Source organism: Erpetoichthys calabaricus, chromosome 13 (assembly GCF_900747795.2).
Source record: "Erpetoichthys calabaricus chromosome 13, fErpCal1.3, whole genome shotgun sequence".
Classification (NCBI taxonomy): Eukaryota; Metazoa; Chordata; class Cladistia; order Polypteriformes; family Polypteridae; genus Erpetoichthys; species Erpetoichthys calabaricus.
In genome coordinates, this window is record NC_041406.2 from 87551395 (window position 1) to 87570972 (window position 19578).

General features: G+C 39.5%; 1 protein-coding gene across 3 annotated transcripts in view; it reads right to left on the reverse strand.

Moving 5' to 3' along the window:
- Positions 1 to 19578, reverse strand: part of LOC114663460 (zinc finger protein 236-like) — a 181934-nt gene that overhangs the window by 110245 nt on the left and 52111 nt on the right. For all 3 annotated transcript variants that reach the window (XM_028817205.2, XM_051935699.1, XM_051935700.1), the window contains exons 5-10: positions 14052 to 14182; positions 12376 to 12548; positions 7656 to 7769; positions 6962 to 7141; positions 4489 to 4702; positions 636 to 908 (exon numbers count right to left, since the gene is read on the reverse strand). In XM_028817205.2, coding sequence (XP_028673038.1) covers positions 636 to 908; positions 4489 to 4702; positions 6962 to 7141; positions 7656 to 7769; positions 12376 to 12548; positions 14052 to 14182 — 1085 coding nt within the window. The remainder of the gene's footprint in view (positions 1 to 635; positions 909 to 4488; positions 4703 to 6961; positions 7142 to 7655; positions 7770 to 12375; positions 12549 to 14051; positions 14183 to 19578) is intronic.

Consider the following 19578-nt stretch of genomic DNA (forward strand, 5'->3'; position numbering starts at 1 on the left):
AATGGTGCCTGTCTAGAACAGGAAGTGTCATGGTGTAAGGAAACATCGCTTACAATGATATCCAGTTTACTTTCCTGCTTATAAAGGGAAGTTTATAGTGCAGCTATATTTAAGGGACTCTATGTTACCTATTGTGCAAACCCTGCTGTAGACCTACCAGTTTGCACAAAGCTGCTTTCTCCTGGGAACGCCTATGTGACAACAGCACACTGCTTTGGCCAGCTGTGTCCTGGAGCCTGGTCCCAATACAACATGGCTGGGAAAGCCTGCCCTCAGAATGACATTGCTTTCGTTGAGAAACAACTGCACAGTTCCACAGGGCAATATTCACCTGAATGACTCTATACTATAATGCTATGCTGTTTGTATTGTCATCAAAACAGAGTTTGCCACATTCTGACTGCCCTAACATTTAGCCTCATTGTGCAAGAATGAATAATTCTTTTACTCTGAATCTATACCAATGTCTTACTCCTGTGCTATCTCCTCAGTAGGACAGCTTCAAAACATATTGGACCAATAATTCTGTGTGAGCTATTAGTTCCTCAGAGTGCATTACTGCATTGAATCAGTCACACAGAATGTAAAAAAATTCAAGCAACTGAAGCACAATGAATCTCTGCATTCAGCCTTACCTGTATGTAAACGCAAATGAACCTTCATACTCCCTGAGGTGGAAAAGCACTTCATGCAATATTGACATTTAAAAGCTTTTATGCCAGTGTGTGTTTTCATGTGAGCCGTCAGAGTGCTCTTGACAGCAAAGGCACGAAAGCACTGCTTGCACTTGAAAGGCTTCTCATGTGTGTGGATTCTAATATGCCTTACGAGGTCGCTGGGTTTCTTGAATTCTTTGGAGCAGTAAGGACACACATGCCACCTGACGCCATTTTCTTCCCGGATAGACCCTAACACAAAAAAAAGGAAAACATTAAATATGTTTGCACATCAAATATAACAAAAGATAACTTTGGTGAAATCTAGATACAAAATAGTACTTCTTGCTAATTTATGCATGAATTTAAAAAGCATTTAAATGGATCTAACTGCATAGTAGGCATATACTGTATAAATACACACACATACACACCAACCCACACTAGAGATTTATATACAATATGTCTAGTCACATGTGATGAAGAACATGGAGCGGCTGGTGCTTCACCACCTGAGGCCACAGGTCTGCCACGCCCTCGACCCTCTGCAGTTCGCATACAAGGAGAAGGTGGGAGCGATGGATGCCATCATCTATATGTTACACCGATCCCCCTCTCACTTGGACAGAGGCAGTGGTGCAGTAAGAATTGTATTTCTGGACTTCTCTAGCACCTTCAACACCATCCAACTTCGGCTCCTTAGTGACAAACTGACAGAGATAGGAGTAGATTCATACCTGGTGGCATGGATCATGGACTATTTTACAGACAGACCTCAGTATGTGCGTCTCGGGAACTGCAGGTCTGACATTGTGGTCAGCAGCACAGGAGCGCCGCAGGGGACTGTACTTTCTCCAGTCCTGTTCAGCCTGTATACATCGGACTTCCAATACAACTCGGAGTCCTGCCACGTGCAAAAGTCCGCTGACGACACTGCTATTGTGGGCTGCATCAGGAGTGGACAGGAGGAGGAGTATAGGAACCTAATCAAGGACTTTGTTAAATGGTGCGACTCAAACCTCCTAAACCTGAACACCAGCAAAACCAAGGAGCTGGTGGTGGATTTTAGGAGGCCCAGGCCCCTCATGGACCCCGTGACCATTAGAGGTGACTGCGTGCAGAGGGTGCAGACCTATAAATACCTGGGAGTGCAGCTGGATGATAAATTGGACTTCCAATACTGATGGTCTGTGCAAGAGAGGACAGAGCCAACTATACTTCCTTAGAAGGCTGGCGTCCTTCAACATCTGCAATAAGATGCTTCAGATGTTCTATCAGACGGTTGTAGCGAGCGCTCTGTTCTACGCAGTGGTGTGCTGGGGAGGCAGCATAAAGAAGAGGGACGCCTCACGCCTGGACAAACTGGTGAGGAAGGCAGGCTCTATTGTAGGCACGGAGCTGGACAGTTTGACATCTGTGGGAGAGTGACGGGCGCTGAGCAGGCTCCTGTCAATCATGGAGAATCCACTGCATCCACTGAACAGGATCATCTCCAGACAGAAGAGCAGCTTCAGCGACAGACTGCTGTCACCGTCCTGCTCCACTGACAGACTGAGGAGATCATTCCTCCCCCACACTATGCGACTCTTTAATTCCACCCGGGGGGGGTAAACGTTAACATTATACAAAGTTACTGTCTGTTTTTAACTGCATTTTTATTGCTCTTTAATTTAATATTTTCTTTATCAGTATGCTGCTGCTTGAGTATGTGAATTTCCCCTTGGGATTAATAAAGTATCTATCTATCTATCTATCTATCTATCTATCTATCTATCTATCTATCTATCTATCTATCTATCTATCTATCTATCTATCTATCTATCTATCTATCTATCTATCTATCCATCCATCTCCATCCATCCATCTCCATCCATCCATCTCCATCCATCCATCTATCTATCTATCTATCTATCTATCTATCTATCTATCTACTATCTATCTATCTATCTATCTATCTATCTATCTATCTATCTATCTATCACTAAATAGAATCAAGTTTTGCCTCCAGGATGTGAAGAACAGACTGAATTCTTCAAGTGGTGGATTCAACAAGGTGCTGGAAATAGTACTTTCGCCTGTGCTGGTGTCTTAGAATCATTCAGTTACTGTAGATTTTCAGGCATACATGTCTGAAACCTCTTACTCTGTCTCCCTTCACTATTGGACTGAGATGTACAGGCATTTATCTAAAAGTAACGTCGAAGATTATTACAAAAATACTTTGTTGCACTGCACGGATTCATTGGACATTTTGTCTTTACTGCTAGGTTAAGCATGTTATGCTATATAGCTCTAATTAGGTAGTGACAGGTCTGCAGACCTAACCCCAGTATATAATGTTGATCCCTTGAATTACGGGCTCTGTGTTGCCGTGAGAATTAGCTATAAAAATGGAAACTCAGGAGACGTTGAGAGAGATAAAGGACTCCGAGTATTGTAGACTCGGAGTGTAATTTTATCTCAGGGTTGCACACTGCTGCCTCATAGCTTAGGTCACTTTTTGGCCATAATCAGTCCAGCATAGTTATCAGGCACTTTCCTGGCCCTCAGGGGCCCTTAAGAGACTACCGCACCATTATAATCTACTCACAACTAGTTCATTTTCCCCTTCCCCACTGACTTCAACATATTTTATGGAGTTTGCCAAAATTCCTAAGCATTACTGCATTTCTGCTCAACTCGAAGCAAAGTGAAATCAGTGAGGTTCGCTCATCACTATTCCACGCATATAGTAAATGTGACAGTATTTACACCCAATCTAAAAGTTAACTGTCCCCAAAAGCTTAGGAACTTAAACATAATTTCCATTTTTCACTTTTCTTTTCTCAATTTATTTCTACTACAAGGACCCAGGGATGCCCATTAGGCAAAAGACAGAAAAAAGCCTTGGATGGGATTTCAGTCTGCCTCACAATACACATATGCAGGACCAATATACTCATGGCAGCCACCTTGGCAGATATCCACGTTAAAAGTGCGGCCCACCATCCCATATCAAAATGATCCCACTTCTGTACCAGTTCCTTATAAAGTGCTTCAATATGTAACTGAAAGAGAAATCAGATATTAAAATAGCATTCCTCAGTAAAAAGGAAGTTGTTTTTTAAAAGAAAACAAAAACAAAATGTAAAGCTTTTCTTTGTGACTGTAGTAACAACAGTAGTAGTAGTCATACTCATCTAAGATTTTAATCATATCTATTAATGTATTCTTCAGATGGTAAACACACTAATTACTACAGCTACAACAATCCAAAATATGTGAAGAACTTAGCTTCCACAGAAAACAGATTTTGTTTATCATCTCTGTAACAGAGAGGAAGATTGATTGCTATTGCTCTAAATCTTTCTTCAGATCGATAACTCATTATACTAGTCAAATAAAATAAAATGAATTCTTTACTGCTCATCATTAGATGGTAGTGTGTGCTTGGAAAGGCCAAAGAAAGCAGCAACCCACGAACAGACTGACAAATCTCTGTGACTGGAAGAAAACCCAGACGTCATCAACACCATTGTATTAGTGCAAACGCTTGGTTACTCGTCAGAATAAGAAATGGTCATGTACTATGAAAGCAGAACGTGAAATAAGAAAAATGCAAATGAACTCCATTACTCCATAAACAATACTTCAAAAATGTTACCTTTTGTGTTTATTTGTGAACAATTAACATGCATCCATTTATATTCAAGCCAATTCCAATATTATTTTAAAAACTAAAAATATGATGCATAAAAGAAATGCAAGCTATATAAGAACAGTCTATTTTAAAAATGACTAGTGCTTTTAAACACCATTTTCTTTTTTAATAAGTCAACTTTAATTTTCTCACCTGGCATTTGCAAAGTCTTTTTATAAACTACTTTCTTTTCTTTTTTCAGTTTGTCTGCATGGATCTCCTTTTCTGTCTCTAAACGGTCCACTTGCTGATTGACAACGCTGGGTTCCTGAGCATGACTCTGGGAGCTGGTGGTCCGGGACAAGTTACTGGTATGGGATTGGGATTGAACTGGAATGGCACTCAAGCCACTGTTCTCCAAAGCTTGCTAAACATTAGAAAATGTAAAAAAAAAAAGGAAAAGAAAAATGCATCAATTTGTAGCTGAAGATTCATTTTTTATCTTATACCTTTTTCAAATCTAATTTAAAACATCAAAAAATTAAAGTAAAAAAACAATCTAAGATTTCTTTACAAATGCTACGGAAAACGAGAACAGACCGAGGACACAAGCACATTCTTAACCGCACTATAACACATAGGAAAAATAAATAAAAAATTATTAAGTTAAAATGATTACAGACAGTGTTGGTTTTTAATTTTTTTTTTTGTTTTGTCTTAACCAGTGGCGTAGCTCGAGTTTGTGCCGCTCGGGGCGGGGCGGGGTGGTGCTTCACTTTGCCGCCCTCCAACATATCTGAATATGTTAACCTATTTAAACAGAAAATTAAAATGACGTATAGAGAAAAATTAAGATAAATTTTACATAGATTTATTCATATATAGAGAAACAGCAATCATTTCTCACATATATAGTGATCCCTCGCTATATCGCGCTTCGCCTTTCGCGGCTACACTCTATCGTGGATTTTATATGTAAGCATATTTACATATATATCGCGGATTTTTTGCTGGTTCGCGGATTTCTGCGGACAATGGGTCTTTTAATTTCTGGTACATGCTTCCTCAGTTGGTTTGCCCAGTTGATTTCATACAAGGGACGCTATTGGCAGATGGCTGAGAAGCTACCCATCTTACTTTTCTCTCTCTCTTGCGCTGACTTTCTCTGATCCTGACGTAGGGGGATTGAGCAGGGGGGCTGTTCGCATACCTAGACGATACGGACGCTCGTCTAAAAATGCTGTAAGATTATCTTCACGTTGCTACCTTCTGTGCAGCTGCTTCGTGAAGCGACATGCTGCACGGTGCTTCGCATACTTAAAAGCTCGAAGGGCACGTATTGATTTTTGCTTGTTTGTTTTTCTCTGTCTCTCTCTCTCTTTGTCTGCTCCTGACGGAGGGGGTGTGAGCTGCTGCCTTCAACAGCTTTGTGCCGCGGTGCTTCGCATACTTAAAAGCCAAACAGCCCTATTGATTTGTTTGCTTTCCTCTCTCTTTCTGACATTCTGTGCTCCTGACGCGCACTCCTTTGAAGAGGAAGATATGTTTGCATTCTTTTAATTGTGAGACTGAACTGTCATCTCTGTCTTGTCATGGAGCACAGTTTAAACTTTTGAAAAAGAGACAAATGTTTGTTTGCAGTGTTTGAATAACGTTCCTGTCTCTCTACAACCTCCTGTGTTTCTGCGCAAATCTGTGACCCAAGCATGACAATATAAAAATAACCATATAAACATATGGTTTCTACTTCGCGGATTTTCTTATTTCGCGGATGGCTCTGGAATGCAACCCCCGCGATGGAGGAGGGATTAGTGTAATTATTTAGAAGCATCAACTAGACAAGAATATAATACAGACACACTGATAAACCTTGTTCTGATTATTAGTTTAATATAGTTACGCTGCAAAAAACAGAACCAGTGTACTGTACAAGTGATAGGTGGAGATGTTTTCTGCGCAGAGCAAGAACACATTCGGATTGATAACGAAATGAAAGTATAAATTGTAAATTAGTTGTTTATATTCTTAGAAATTATTATCGGTGTAATGTTGATGTTTATTTTTGTTATTGCCTTATAAATTTCAACTGTTGTGTCTGATGCTGTCACAGAAGGACAGTCTGAAAATCATTTTTGAAGCATTTTACGTGATATTTAAAAAAAAAAAAACTCTATGCAAGGAGAATGTGCAGACTTCACACAAACAGTGACTGGAGTGAGGATCAAACCGGCTCTCTGGGCCTGTGATGCAGGAGTGCTAGCCATATGTGCCATCGTATCAGAACTACATGAATATTAAAAACACTATTATGTAAATAATAGTAAAAAACTAATAACGTAAACTCACCAGTTTATGGTTATTTACAATAGTGTGTTTTTGAGTCAACAAACTATTTGCAGTTAGAGGCAAAAATCAATATACTGTTAGGGGAAATTAAAATACAAAAGAAGACGACGATCTTTGGGTGTAACTTTAACCTTGTGTTGGCACAACCTTGTGTTGTTGTGTTATTATCATATTAATTAATTATTAATATTCATTATTATTATTATTATTATTGTTGTTGTTGTTGTTGTTAATTATTAATATTAATAATATTATCATATTATATATAAGTCATGTTGTGCTGTGTTGATTTAACCTTGTGTTGACATAAAAAGACACAGGGTGATCAACCAGCTTTTACCTGAAGGATGTCCTGATTGAGCCCTGCTTCCATGCTAATTGGTGCTTCAGGATGCTGGGTATGCCCATTCTCTCCTGTCACTTGCTCAGAGAGTTCAAGCAGCTGCTGAATCACATCTGTGACTCCCCCAGAGCCCTCGGCTGGGGGTACAGTGTGGCCTGTCACTGTTCCATCTTGTGTCTGTCAATCCAATAGAACAACAAAAAAATTAAACTCAATAAATGCCATCTTTTGCACTTTGAATCATCAAGGATTAAAAGGGTTCAGTATAACTAATTTACTGACCCCCATTTCTGTCCAAATAACACCAAACATAAAAATTGACAAAGTGCCTTCAGCATGGAAAAGTGCTATTTAATAAAATGTATAATAATAATAATAATAATAATAATATTACATTAATAGTAACATTAGTCTAACATTAATCTAAACAAATTATAACAAAGTATTGCCCTTTAGTAAAAAAAAAAAAAAAAAATTAGTAAAGACCCTAACTTAGACTTTATAGCAGAATATAAAGCACATCTAAATTAATTTCTGGTCTTTACAGCACAAACTGTTCCATACATTCTTTGCTATGGCTACAGTCTAATTCTGAGCAGATGATCAGGAAATACCCTAATAGTATATGAACATAATGAAAAAAATAAAATAATCACTTTAAATTATATCTAAAAAAAAAAAAAAATCTCACCTGAGAACTTTCAATGAGAGATATGTGCATTTTACTTATGTGTGCATTTAGGCTGCCAAGTTTTTTGAAGACACAACTACAATCTGAACATCGAAATGCAGGAATACCCTTTAACTGAAACAAAAAAGGCAAGTCATACACAAAAAAAGAAAGTGGCGAAAAATGTCTGCATTTTAAAACTGATGAAGACTATGACTTTTTTTCAATATTGTTGATTAATTTAGATTCTATTCTAATGCTAATTGAATAAGTATACAATAAAGAGTTCCATGTTTAAAGCTTAATAAACCATATCAAATATATATAGTGCATATATCTGTGTGTATATATATATATGGGCGGCACGGTGGCGCAGTGGGTAGCGCTGCTGCCTCGCAGTTGGGAGATCTGGGGACCTGGGTTCGCTTCCCGGGTCCTCCCTGCATGGAGTTTGCATGTTCTCCCCGTGTCTGCGTGGGTTTCCTCCGGGCGCTCCGGTTTCCTCCCACAGTCCAAAGACATGCAGGTTAGGTGGATTGGTGATTCTAAATTGGCCCTAGTGTGTTTGTGTGTGTCCTGCGGTGGGTTGGCACCCTGCCCAGGTTTGTTTCCTGCCTTGTGCCCTATGTTGGCTGGGATTGGCTCCAGCAGACCCCCGTGACCCTGTGTTCGGATTCAGCGGGTTGGAAAATGGATGGATGGATGGATGGATATATATATATATATTCATGGCATTCGTAGTCTGAATCACAATCTGATTGTATGGGTGGTTACCTACCAGGAAACGCTTGTGGTTGGTCAGCAAGTCGGCTAACATCCGCCACGTGCCCTCTTTCAGTTGCGAGAAACAGATCATAGAATGGTTGAAATAGTTTTACTGTCAAATAATGCAAAGAGTACGCGACATGTATTTCACCCTAATTCTGGGCTCATCAGGCGTACGCACTCACTGCACCCCCCACTCTCGGGGAATTGAACCTCAGACGTCAGCGCCAGGGGCGAAGCCTCTAACGTTGCGCCACGGCGTGTGGTTCATTCATTTGACAGCATGTAGATCGGGGTAATTACATTCATGGCATTCGTAGTCTGAATCACATTTTGGGCTCATCAGGCGTACACACTCTACTGCTCCCCTATCGGGGAATCAAACTTCAGACGTCAGCATCAGAGACGAAGTCCCTTTACACTGTGCCACGGCGTGTAGTTTGTTTATTTTACAGCCTGTAGGTCCGGAGTAATTACATTCATTGCATTCGTAGTCTGAGTCTAGACGACCTGAATGTGGGTGGTTACCTACCAGGTAACGCTTGTGGTTGGTCTGCCATTTGACAAATATCCACCACGGTGCGCTCTTTCAGTTGCGAGAAGCAGATCATGGAATGTTGCATAGCTTTAATGTCAAATTCCCTGATTCCCCAATAGGGGAGCAGTAGAGTGTGTACGCCTGATGAGCCCAAATGAGGGCGAAACACGTGTTGCGTACTCTGCTTTATTTGGCATGCCTTCTTTCTTAAGGGAAAGCCCAGACACCCTACGGAGGAAACTCATTTCAGCCGCTTGTATTCGCGATCTCGTTCTTTCGGTCACTACCCATAGCTCATGATCATAGGTGAGGGTAGGAACGTAGATCGACTGGTAAATTGAGAGCTTCGCCTTGCGGCTCAGCTCCTTTTTCACCACAACAGACCGATGCAGAGCCCGCATCACTGCGGATGCCGTACCGATCCGCCTGTCGATCTCCCACTCTATTCTTCCCTCACTCGTGAACAAGATCCCATGATACTTGAACTCCTCCACTTGAGGCAGGATCTCGCTCCCAACCCTGAGATGGCATTCCACCCTTTTTCGGCTGAGGACCATGGTCTCGGATTTGGAGGTGCTGATTCCCAGCCCAGTCGCTTCACACTCAGCTGTGAACCGATCTAGAGAGAGCTGAAGATCACGGCCTGATGAAGCAAACAGGACAATATCATCTGCAAAAAGCAGTGATCCAATCCTGAGTCCACCAAACCAGACCCCTTCAACGCCCTGGCTGCCCCTAGAAATTCTGTCCATAAAAGTTATGAACAGAATCCGTGACAAAGGGCAGCCCTGGCGGAGTCCAACTTTCACTGGAAATGGGTTCTACTTACTGCCGGCAATGTGGACCAAGCTCTAACACCGGTTGTACAGGGACCAAACAGCCCTTATCAGGGGGTCCGGTACCTCATACTTTCGGAGTACCCCCCACAGGATTCCCGAGGGACACAGTCGAATGCCTTTTCTAAGTCCACAAAACACATGTAGACTGGTTGGGCAAAATCCCATGCACCCTCCAAGACCCTGCTAAGGGTGTACAGCTGGTCTACTGTTCCACTACCAGAACGAAAACCACACTGTTCCTCCTGAATCCGAGGTTCGACTATCCGACGGACCCTCCCGTCCAGGACCCCCGAATAGACTTTTCCAGGGAGGGTGAGGAGTGTGATCCCTCTGTAGTTGGAACACACCCTCCGGTCCCCTTTCTTAAAGAGGGGGACCACCACCCCAGTCTGCCAATCCAGAGGCACTGTCCCTGATGTCCATGCGATGTTGCAGAGGTGTGTCAACCAGAACAGTCCTACAACATCCAGAGCCTTGAGGAACTCTGGGCGTATCTCATCCACCCCCGGGGCCCTGCCACCAAGGAGTTTTTTGACCACCTCGGTGACCTCAGTCCCAGAGATGGGGGAGCCCACCTCTGAGTCCCCAGGCTCTGCTTCCTCATTGGAAGGCATGTTAGTGGGATTGAGGAGGTCTTCGAAGTACTCCACCCACCGACCCACAATGTCCCGAGTCGAGGTCAGCAGCACACCATCCCCACCATACACAGTGTTGACACTGCACTGCTTCCCCCTCCTGAGACGCCGGATGGTGGACAAGAATCTCCTCGAAGCCGTCCGAAAGTCGTTCTCCATGGCCTCCCCAAACTCCTCTCACGCCCGAGTTTTTGCCTTAGCAACCACCAAAGCCGCATTCCGCTTGGCCTGCCGGTACCTATCAGCTGCCTCCAGAGTCCCACAGGACAAAGAGGTCCTGTAGAACTCCTTCTTCAGCTTGACATATATTGATAATTGACATATATTGATAATTAAAAATGGGCGTACATAATAATAAAGTCAGCAAGTACTTTCTAATTAGAAATCTGTTTCTGTAAATGAATGTTTAAAATAAAAGAGCTAATAATTTTTATCAAAAAGATATAGGTCATATTTAACAAACTGAAAACACATGCTCAAGCCTACTGTTACATTTGGATGCATTTTTCTTTCTCTTGGTTGAGTATATCAGTGCCAAGTAACTAAAGCACCTCCATAATAGTCATGACACACAGTAAATACAAAATATAATTTTTTGAACATACATTATGATTCATTCAGTACATGTGATCCAGAGAGGACACCAATGTGAGAATACCACTCCATGTTTAAACCACTAATACATTCTAAGCCATCTAAAGCATTTCTTTTCACGTTGAAAATTATCTAATTCTTCTGTCTTCTGTCTACCAATGACTGTGGTCAAACACACCCGGTTGCACTGCCACATGAAGACTGTAAGTAACAGGGAGCATAACCTCCAGGAGTATCATTTTAAATAAAGCATAATTGTATGCTACATTGTTTTCCCTGAATAACTTATTATTTGTGGATGTTTTCAAAACTTGTGCTTTATAAACTAGCAACCATGTGGTTATAGTTCAAGTCTTTAAGTCATGCTAACAGTGTTTATTTACAAAGGCACTCTTTCCTAGGATAAATATCAGCTCAATGTGCCAAGCGCAAGGTACTCAAAATATATGCAAACAACCTCATGACTTACCTAAGCGCAAAGCAAACAGCACAATAAGCTGGTGCAACCTTATTTGTAATAAAAGATTTTTTTTGTGACAATATATTAAAATTGTTATTTACTTAAAACAAAACAATTGCAAATAACACAAGATCCCTGGAATAAGACCTCCTGATTATTGGGGTCATTAATTCTTTCTTGACTGGAACAAATTTAGACCATAATTAGATGTTTTCCTGCATATATTGTGCATATAATTATATTGCTACCACATAAGATGCTCATAATGTTAATGTGTCATGTAACAACAAATACCTGGATACATGTTTTAAAAATGGCATTTAATGGTAGAATACCATAAAATGAAAATATAAAAATACCATAAAATCTCACTGGCAGTTCTAATAAGCCTGTCTCTATCTCAAAATATGTTAACACTTTAAACAACTTTTAATCCTGAACATTTCATCATTTTCTTAGTGTACAGTTCTTAGTTATTAAGATTATAAATAGTGAAGCTTTCTGTGTTGATTATGATTTAATGCACCTTAACTCTCTTTTGAAAGGGTTACATTAATTGTGCTTTTTTACTAGATTGTATTTTACATATTGCAAATTAAAGCTCAATAAAATATAATTAAAATAAATTAAAATAAAATATAGCTCTTTAAACATGACTTTAACAACCAATAAATGGTTTAACTATCTTTTGGGACTCTTATATCTGCCTCAATTGATTTCTGTCAATTCCCTTAACTAGAAGTTATTTTAAAGAGAACTGGATATTTTCTTACCATGTATTAGACTAGTGAAATTTGTAATTAAATTACTAAATATGCTGATATTCTTTCATTTTAACAGGATGAAAATAGACTATTTTTAAATGTACCCATTTTTTCCACCTAATTCACCAGGCAGAGTTCAGCCCTACCTCTGAGTGGACTCTCTGAATGTGCGAATGAAGATTACCCTTTTGCGAAAAGGAAGCAGGACAAAAGGTGCAGAAGTGAGGTTTTTCCCCAGTGTGCCGAATCATATGGGTTTGTAGCACCACCTTCTGGTTAAAAGCTTTCCCACAGTGAGTGCATTTAAAAGGCCTCTCACCTGAAAAACAAACAAAGCAAAGAAAATGGAAAACGGAACTTGTGAGAGTTGTTTAGCAAAAATGAAAAGCTCTTAATGACACAAACACCTCTCCTGTAGAAGTTGGCAATGTAACTAAAATAAAGGCAGAAACCATAGTAACTGTAACCAGTAAGGTAGGCACATTAACATTATTATCGTAGAAAAAACATCCATCCATCCATTTTCCGACCCGCTGAATCCGAACACAGGGTCATGGGGGTCTTCTGGAGCCAATCCCAGCCAACAGAAAAAACAGTTACCTTTAATATGGCATGATGAATTATTACACTTTTTTAAACTGACCAATATAATAATGGATAAGTCACATAACCTAACAATAGGAAATTTCATAAATGAACAAAGGAAATAATTTAACTGTAATTCATAAGTTACATGTGTGGGCGGGAGTTACATTTCTCTCTCTCTCTCTCTCTCTCTTTTAAACATAATACAAAAATTTGAAAATTGAAACTAGATAATCTCGTAATTTACTTGATTAATTGCTAAGTTAAAAAGTGTCATGTTTTCACCTGTCTGAGATAATGTAATACTAGACCACAGCAAGTGCTCTACAAAAGAATCAACTGAATAAATAGTAGGTAGTGTCCTAAATGATTCTCAGCTTACAATTCATTCCTTAAGTGGAAAAAAAAATCTTGTAATACAAAGAAAAATTTAATTAAAATTCTTATTAAACCGAATGAGGCAATGCAATTATTTTAAAAATATTGCTGCACTACATTTCAATTATGATTTTATTTTTTAAACATTTGATTGAATTTATTAAAATCAAATATCATTCTATACAAGCAAGTGCAATTTTAGAAAAATGGGTCCAAATTAAATCAACCCCCACCCAGCAATTATGACTTTAACTATATTATCATTTGTAGATTAACATAAATTCCTACTTTATACACAACGAAAAATGCTAAAATATTAAGAATTTTAACCATTAGAGTTAAAGTTTAACCAGTGTGTTCAATAATAGCATAAGCATTGTAATGCACTAATACGTCGAGATACATTAGAGGGATGCGGTGGGTTGGCACCCTGCCCGGGATTGGTTCCTGCCTTGTGCCCTGTGTTGGCTGGGATTGGCTCCGGTAGACCCCTGTGACCCTGTGTTCGGATTCAGCGGGTTGGAAAATGAATGGATGGACATTAGAGGGAGGATTTCTGTATTTGACTCATGTTTTATTTCGAATCCCGTATACTAACTTTGTGAAATTTCCTGAAGTCTTTCTGACTCATAAATGAAAGATAAGGGAAAACTTGGCTACTCACAAAAAAAAAATTTAAAAAAAAAAAGTTGTTCCTTGGGGCTTCCAGCCCATCCTGCCAAACACATTATTGGGGAATTTAAAGTGACACAAAAAACTTGTAAACCTAGAACTAACCAGATATTTGATTGAGATGCCCTAGAAATCAAATTAGTATTCATTAACGGAGTGAAAATATAACTTTCCTGTTAACACTTACCTGTATGTATTCTAACATGACGGACAAGTTGGCTTGGTTTTTTGAATGTCTTTCCACAATGTTGGCATCTATTTGTAAAGCCACTTCGGTCAATAGTTCTTTTGAAATTTCTTGTATTTCCAGTAACTGGTCTGAAAAATAAACAGACAAATTCTAAATAGTGGTAGTGAAGGGCTGCTACAGCAAACCAGGGCAAATGAAAAAAAAATTGGTTAAAGTTGCTATACCACTGAAAATCAGATTCTAGTATCTGAGCAAATCAACTTTTGTGTTTTGTGTTGCCCCACAAATTTTGGTTATCAATCTCGGCTTTGTGTATTGACTTCTGCTAAGTCTGACATCTTTTCTGAAATGCCTTTAAGACAACTGATCCCTAAATCTTAGAGACAGTTGATGGAACCTATAGAGCCAAAACATTGCGTCTCTAAAATTCTTTTCTTTACAACGACCACCACCAGTATTGTTAGCCAATAGGGTGCTGGCGGAAATTGGGCTACTGTTGGCCAAAGAAGAAGAAGGAGAAGAAGAGGGGGGAAGACGTGTCCATAGGCAGGAGGAGAGGAGGAAAGTAAAGAGAGCGGAACTATGAGTGTAACAGAACAAGATGCGGAGGACAGAACGATATGGAAGAAGATGATCCGCTGTGGCAACCCCTAACAGGAGCAGCCGAAAGATAGGGGGATAATATTTCCCGTATTTTAAACGGCTTCATGTAAAAAGGAAACATTCTAATACTTATTAGTAAGATGTGTTAATTGAGCAAATCTTATAACTAATCAAACTTAGCTATACATACTAATGTTTGCAGTAAAAAGCAAGGAAACCCCATTAAACTTCTTTTCAAGTTGCATACATTTTTATCATAAAAATATATCATCATATTTTAAGAACTAGAATAGCAGGTTTAAAATACTATACAGAGAAGGTGTCTTTTTAGTTTTGATTTGAAAATCCAGAAGGTGCTCCATAGATAGATACAGCAATTGTCAGAAATTTCAATATGTATTCAGTCAGTGTTGCCTACTCAGGCAGTGGGATAATCAAAAGGTAAGATTCAAAAAAGGGAAAAATCACAGTTAGAGGTGACATTAATCTTACGTATCAGCCTGGGTTTACATGTATTTAATGCCTCCTTCAATGCTGTTCTACCATTCCATTTACTTTGTGAATAAAGCTCAAGAGGTCGGCCCACCTTGACGTCACTATGGCTGGGTCCTCCATCTGGCTCTACAAGTCAACCAGAAAACGGGCTCAGTAGCACTGAGATTGTGTTGAAGCTTTGTGAGTATTGTTATTTGTAATTTATTGCTTTTTAGGGTGGGGTGGATTTTCTTGTTTTGTTTTCTTGGATTCTGCCTTTGTGTTTGCCAAGGATTGCTTTTTAAGCAAATTCTTTTTTGTTCTTTTGTGCATTATGCTCTATTTTAACGTTTTGCCAAACCTCCCCCTGAGGACACATACAGTTATATCTATCTATTTCCCTATTTTTGTTAAATAGCTATTGTATTTATAAAGATTCTATGTGGGACTTTTCTCTACAAGCCAGAGTTTGCCGGATTCTCTCCCTTAAGATGCATGTTTTGCAAAGTTTGGAACTTTATTTATAATTTTAAACTTTTGAACCCAGTTCCTCAGTCTGGGACATTTTGGGGACTTGTTGAGCCTTTTCGAAGGCCCTGGCCTACTTTTGAAGATTATTTAAGAGGCCTCATTTCCTTTTCACTATGTTTTTGAGCGTTACCACAATGAGAAAATGTAGAGTGAGTTATTTTACAATAGAGAAATGCAATCCAGAGGTAAAAGTGGAAACTTCTAAAGCTCTATATTTGCAAAAGTACAGAGTGACACTCCTTAGTAAAGTCTAAGCCTATAGGGTGGAAATTGATTATATGCATTTGATGTGGTCATGAAAAGAAGTGCTTTAGTCAAGGGAAACCCTAGCAGATGTTAAAAGTTTAGTCTACATGAGAAACACATTGCTATCTTTGCTCAGAGAAAGCAGAGAATTTGGCATGCAGGAGTTTAAAGCACTGTACACAACAGGCCTGCTTGGGCAAAAGCTACAGCGTTTGCAGAATAATACACTGTGCAAACAAAGGATTCCTTGGGTGAAATTGGGCAAAAGTGACTTTAAACAATTGTTGACAAGATAATTTGCCAGGTAAACCACAAAGCTATTATGTCCAAGCTTAGAATGCATCAAAAAGCATTGCAGTAATAAAGCCAAGATGTTATTTGTCTTTCACCTTCTAATTTATTCTATCTTTCGATCCACTTCGCCAGCCTTTTTGTTATAAATCACGCTAAGTATATCTGTTTAATGTATTCTGAGAATTATTATATTTAGAAAAAGTCAAACAAGAAAGGTGAGAATAAATAAAGAAAATGCAGTTCCATAAAATCTTGGTAAAGACAGCAGTATCTAATAAATATTTGAGAACAAATGTGAGAAAGAAAATTAGAAATGCCAAAAGGCAAATAGAAGGGGAAATTGCAGATAATGCAAAAATCTGCCTTAAAAGTTTGTGTTATTATTTTAGCCTTAAGACAACAAACAAGGAGGACAAGTATTCTATCAAGAATAGCTTGAGAAGAACTTAAAATAAAAATGGAAGGAAAATGGAAGGAAACAGCAAATACCTACTCTGATGTGCTGTTAGGATTTGGAAATAATTAGGTCATATTAAACAACTTGGAGATTATGTTCTAGAAAAGTTAGAAAGACTAAAAAGTAATAAGAAAAAGTTATTTATTCAAAGTAGTAAAAACAATTCAATAAGAAACAAAGAATTACACACATTACAATTATTACAAATATTGTGAATTTCCCCTTGGGGATTAATAAAGTATCTATCTATCTATCTATCTATCTATCTATCTATCTATCTATCTATCTATCTATCTATCTATCTATCTATCTATCTATCTATCTATCTATCTATCTACATATCTATCTATCTATCTACATATCTATCTATCTATAGTGTATAGTGCCTTTCCTATCTATATATCTATCTATCCTTCCTACTATACTAAAATTAGGATCTATCTATCTATCTATCTATCTATCTATCTATCTATCTATCTATCTATCTATCTATCTATCTATCTATCTATCTATCTATCTATATATCTATCTATCTATTATCTATCTATCTATTAATTGGTTCCTATGTGATTACGGACAGCACAGTGGTGCACCTCCAGGACTGGGTGATTATCAGCATGTAGTTGGCACATGCCCTCTGTTCTTTTGTATCTCCCCCAGATATGGTTCTTTTCACCCACTTCCTAAAGACAAACATGATAGCTTAATAGGCAACTCTAAATTGGACTGGAAGGAATAAGTTAGCATTTTGGCACGAGTGAGCCCTGCAATTATCAATTACAACATCCAAGTTGGACCTCAGTGACCCTGAACTTGCTCTATATTAGAGCATAAGAAATCTGACAAATGATAGGAGACCATTCAGTCCATCAAGCTTATTTTTTTAGCTAATAACTAAGCTGTCCCAGATCATTCTTAAAAGTTGTCACATTTTCTGCTTCAAATGCATGTTTCAGTTGTTTGTTCCAGATTCCCACAAATCTTTGCTTAAAGAAGTGTTTCCTGGATTCAGTCTTAAATGAATTCCCCCTTAAAAAGCATGTATACTTTCTGGAAGTTTTCTTTCAATGATGTGTGTGACAAGAAAATATACCTTTAGGGTAATGACTTTACAAATTGGAAAAATACAAAATGAGTCAGGACGCTATTTTTATTGCTTACGTGGTCAACGATCAGGAGACTAGAAAGGTATAAAAGAGCAAGGACATCTGCGCTCGAGGCAGATGAAGTGCGGTGTCCTAGGACTGTGTTTCTCTGTCATTTTACCCTTGTCTGGTATGTATCAATAAAAGGTTTTGACTAATTTTAATTTTCTTCTCTGTCTTCAGTCACAAAAAGTGTCCACAGTTTTTGGCGCCCGGACGTGGGGCAAGAGACGGCCGGTCGACTCCTCCAGCGAGACCATTTCAGTGATCCGTCTTACCAGCGGACTGCCGTCAACTTGAGTGCTCCGGCAGCAGAGCATGCAGCTCCGGCAAAAGTTAGGACTGCCCTGTCCTGAAACAGTTTTTGCGTGAGGAGCCCCTGGTCTCCTCTTTGCTACATCCACGGTGACTGAACGGATTTCCAGACAGAGCTTGCACACTTCCAGGCTGGGGTAAGCACCGGGGGATTTCCGAACATTTTTTATTTTCTAAATTACGGGAGGGCGAGTTTCCTGTTGACCGTCTAGTCATACTCATATCTCAACGGGTTGCTTAAGGTGATGGAGACTTGACCCAAGCAGTTTGACGCATACGAAAGGTCTGACGAAAGGATACTGGCCTCACCCATATCCTAGACTCGGCTGGACGTATTGATGTAGTATTCTGCTGAACCGAATCGGACACGAAGTCACCTGAGCTGGAATCCGGGGATGTGAGCGGACAGGCTAACGGGACGAGTAACGGGGTGGTATATATATGTATGGAAATATAAACCGAAAAAGAGCACAGATTGCAGGATTGCTGTTAGGACGGAATAAATAAATCTACATACTAATAGCAACAATACCGTGTTCTCCTGGGAACTGGGACAGGACCGATAGTTAGGTGTCTCCCCTTGGGAAAAAAGAAGGGAACAGTAAGGGAACAGTGAGTGGCACACTTAATACCTCGCTGATTCATACGTACAAGGGATTAGGCGAATCAGTATATAGTTGGAAAATTAAATACAGAACCCGGGAGGGCAAGGTGACATAATGGGAACTTATAACAGTAAGCCTGTTAATCGCCGCACAGGGGGATCAAAATCATTAATGCTGAAAGAATTTTTTTCGGAGGATCAACAGACGCCCCGTAAAAATGGGTCTCCTAGGAAATTTATAGAAAAGAAGACAGGTTTAGATTTCAAGAAGGCATGTAAGAAATGGAATAGACAGAGTGGTGGGCGTTGGCCGATAGAGGGGACAGGAGATGTAAGTGAAATACAGGAAGTCAGGAAGATCCTGTGTAGGAATAAGCAGGGTTGTTATAATAGTGGACCGTATCGAATGGATATGTTCGATAGATGGGAATTAGTAATAAAAGACAGAAATTTAGAAGCAGTACAGAAACAGAATGAATTGTTGCGGGCAAATGAGGGAAAGGCTAAAAAGGAGAAAGAGGAATTACTAATTACATTACAGAAAGTTCAGACAGGCACTGAACCACAGGCAGATGGGAGGAAAAGGAAGAATAATCCAAATAAAGACCCCCTTTATCCTATTATTTTTTCCCCTCCTCAGTACCAACCTCAGGCACCTCCATTATCCCCTCCTCTATCCCCCATTCCGACTGCCCCCCCCTGCACTACAACTAGCAGAAGTTTCCCCTGATGATCCCCCAGGCACAGATCACTATGACCCCTCTACCCATCGTGATGACTCACCCTGTACTAGACAAACCCCCGTCTCCAAATGCACTCGAAGTCAAACCTCCACTCACAAACCAGCTCCAACTT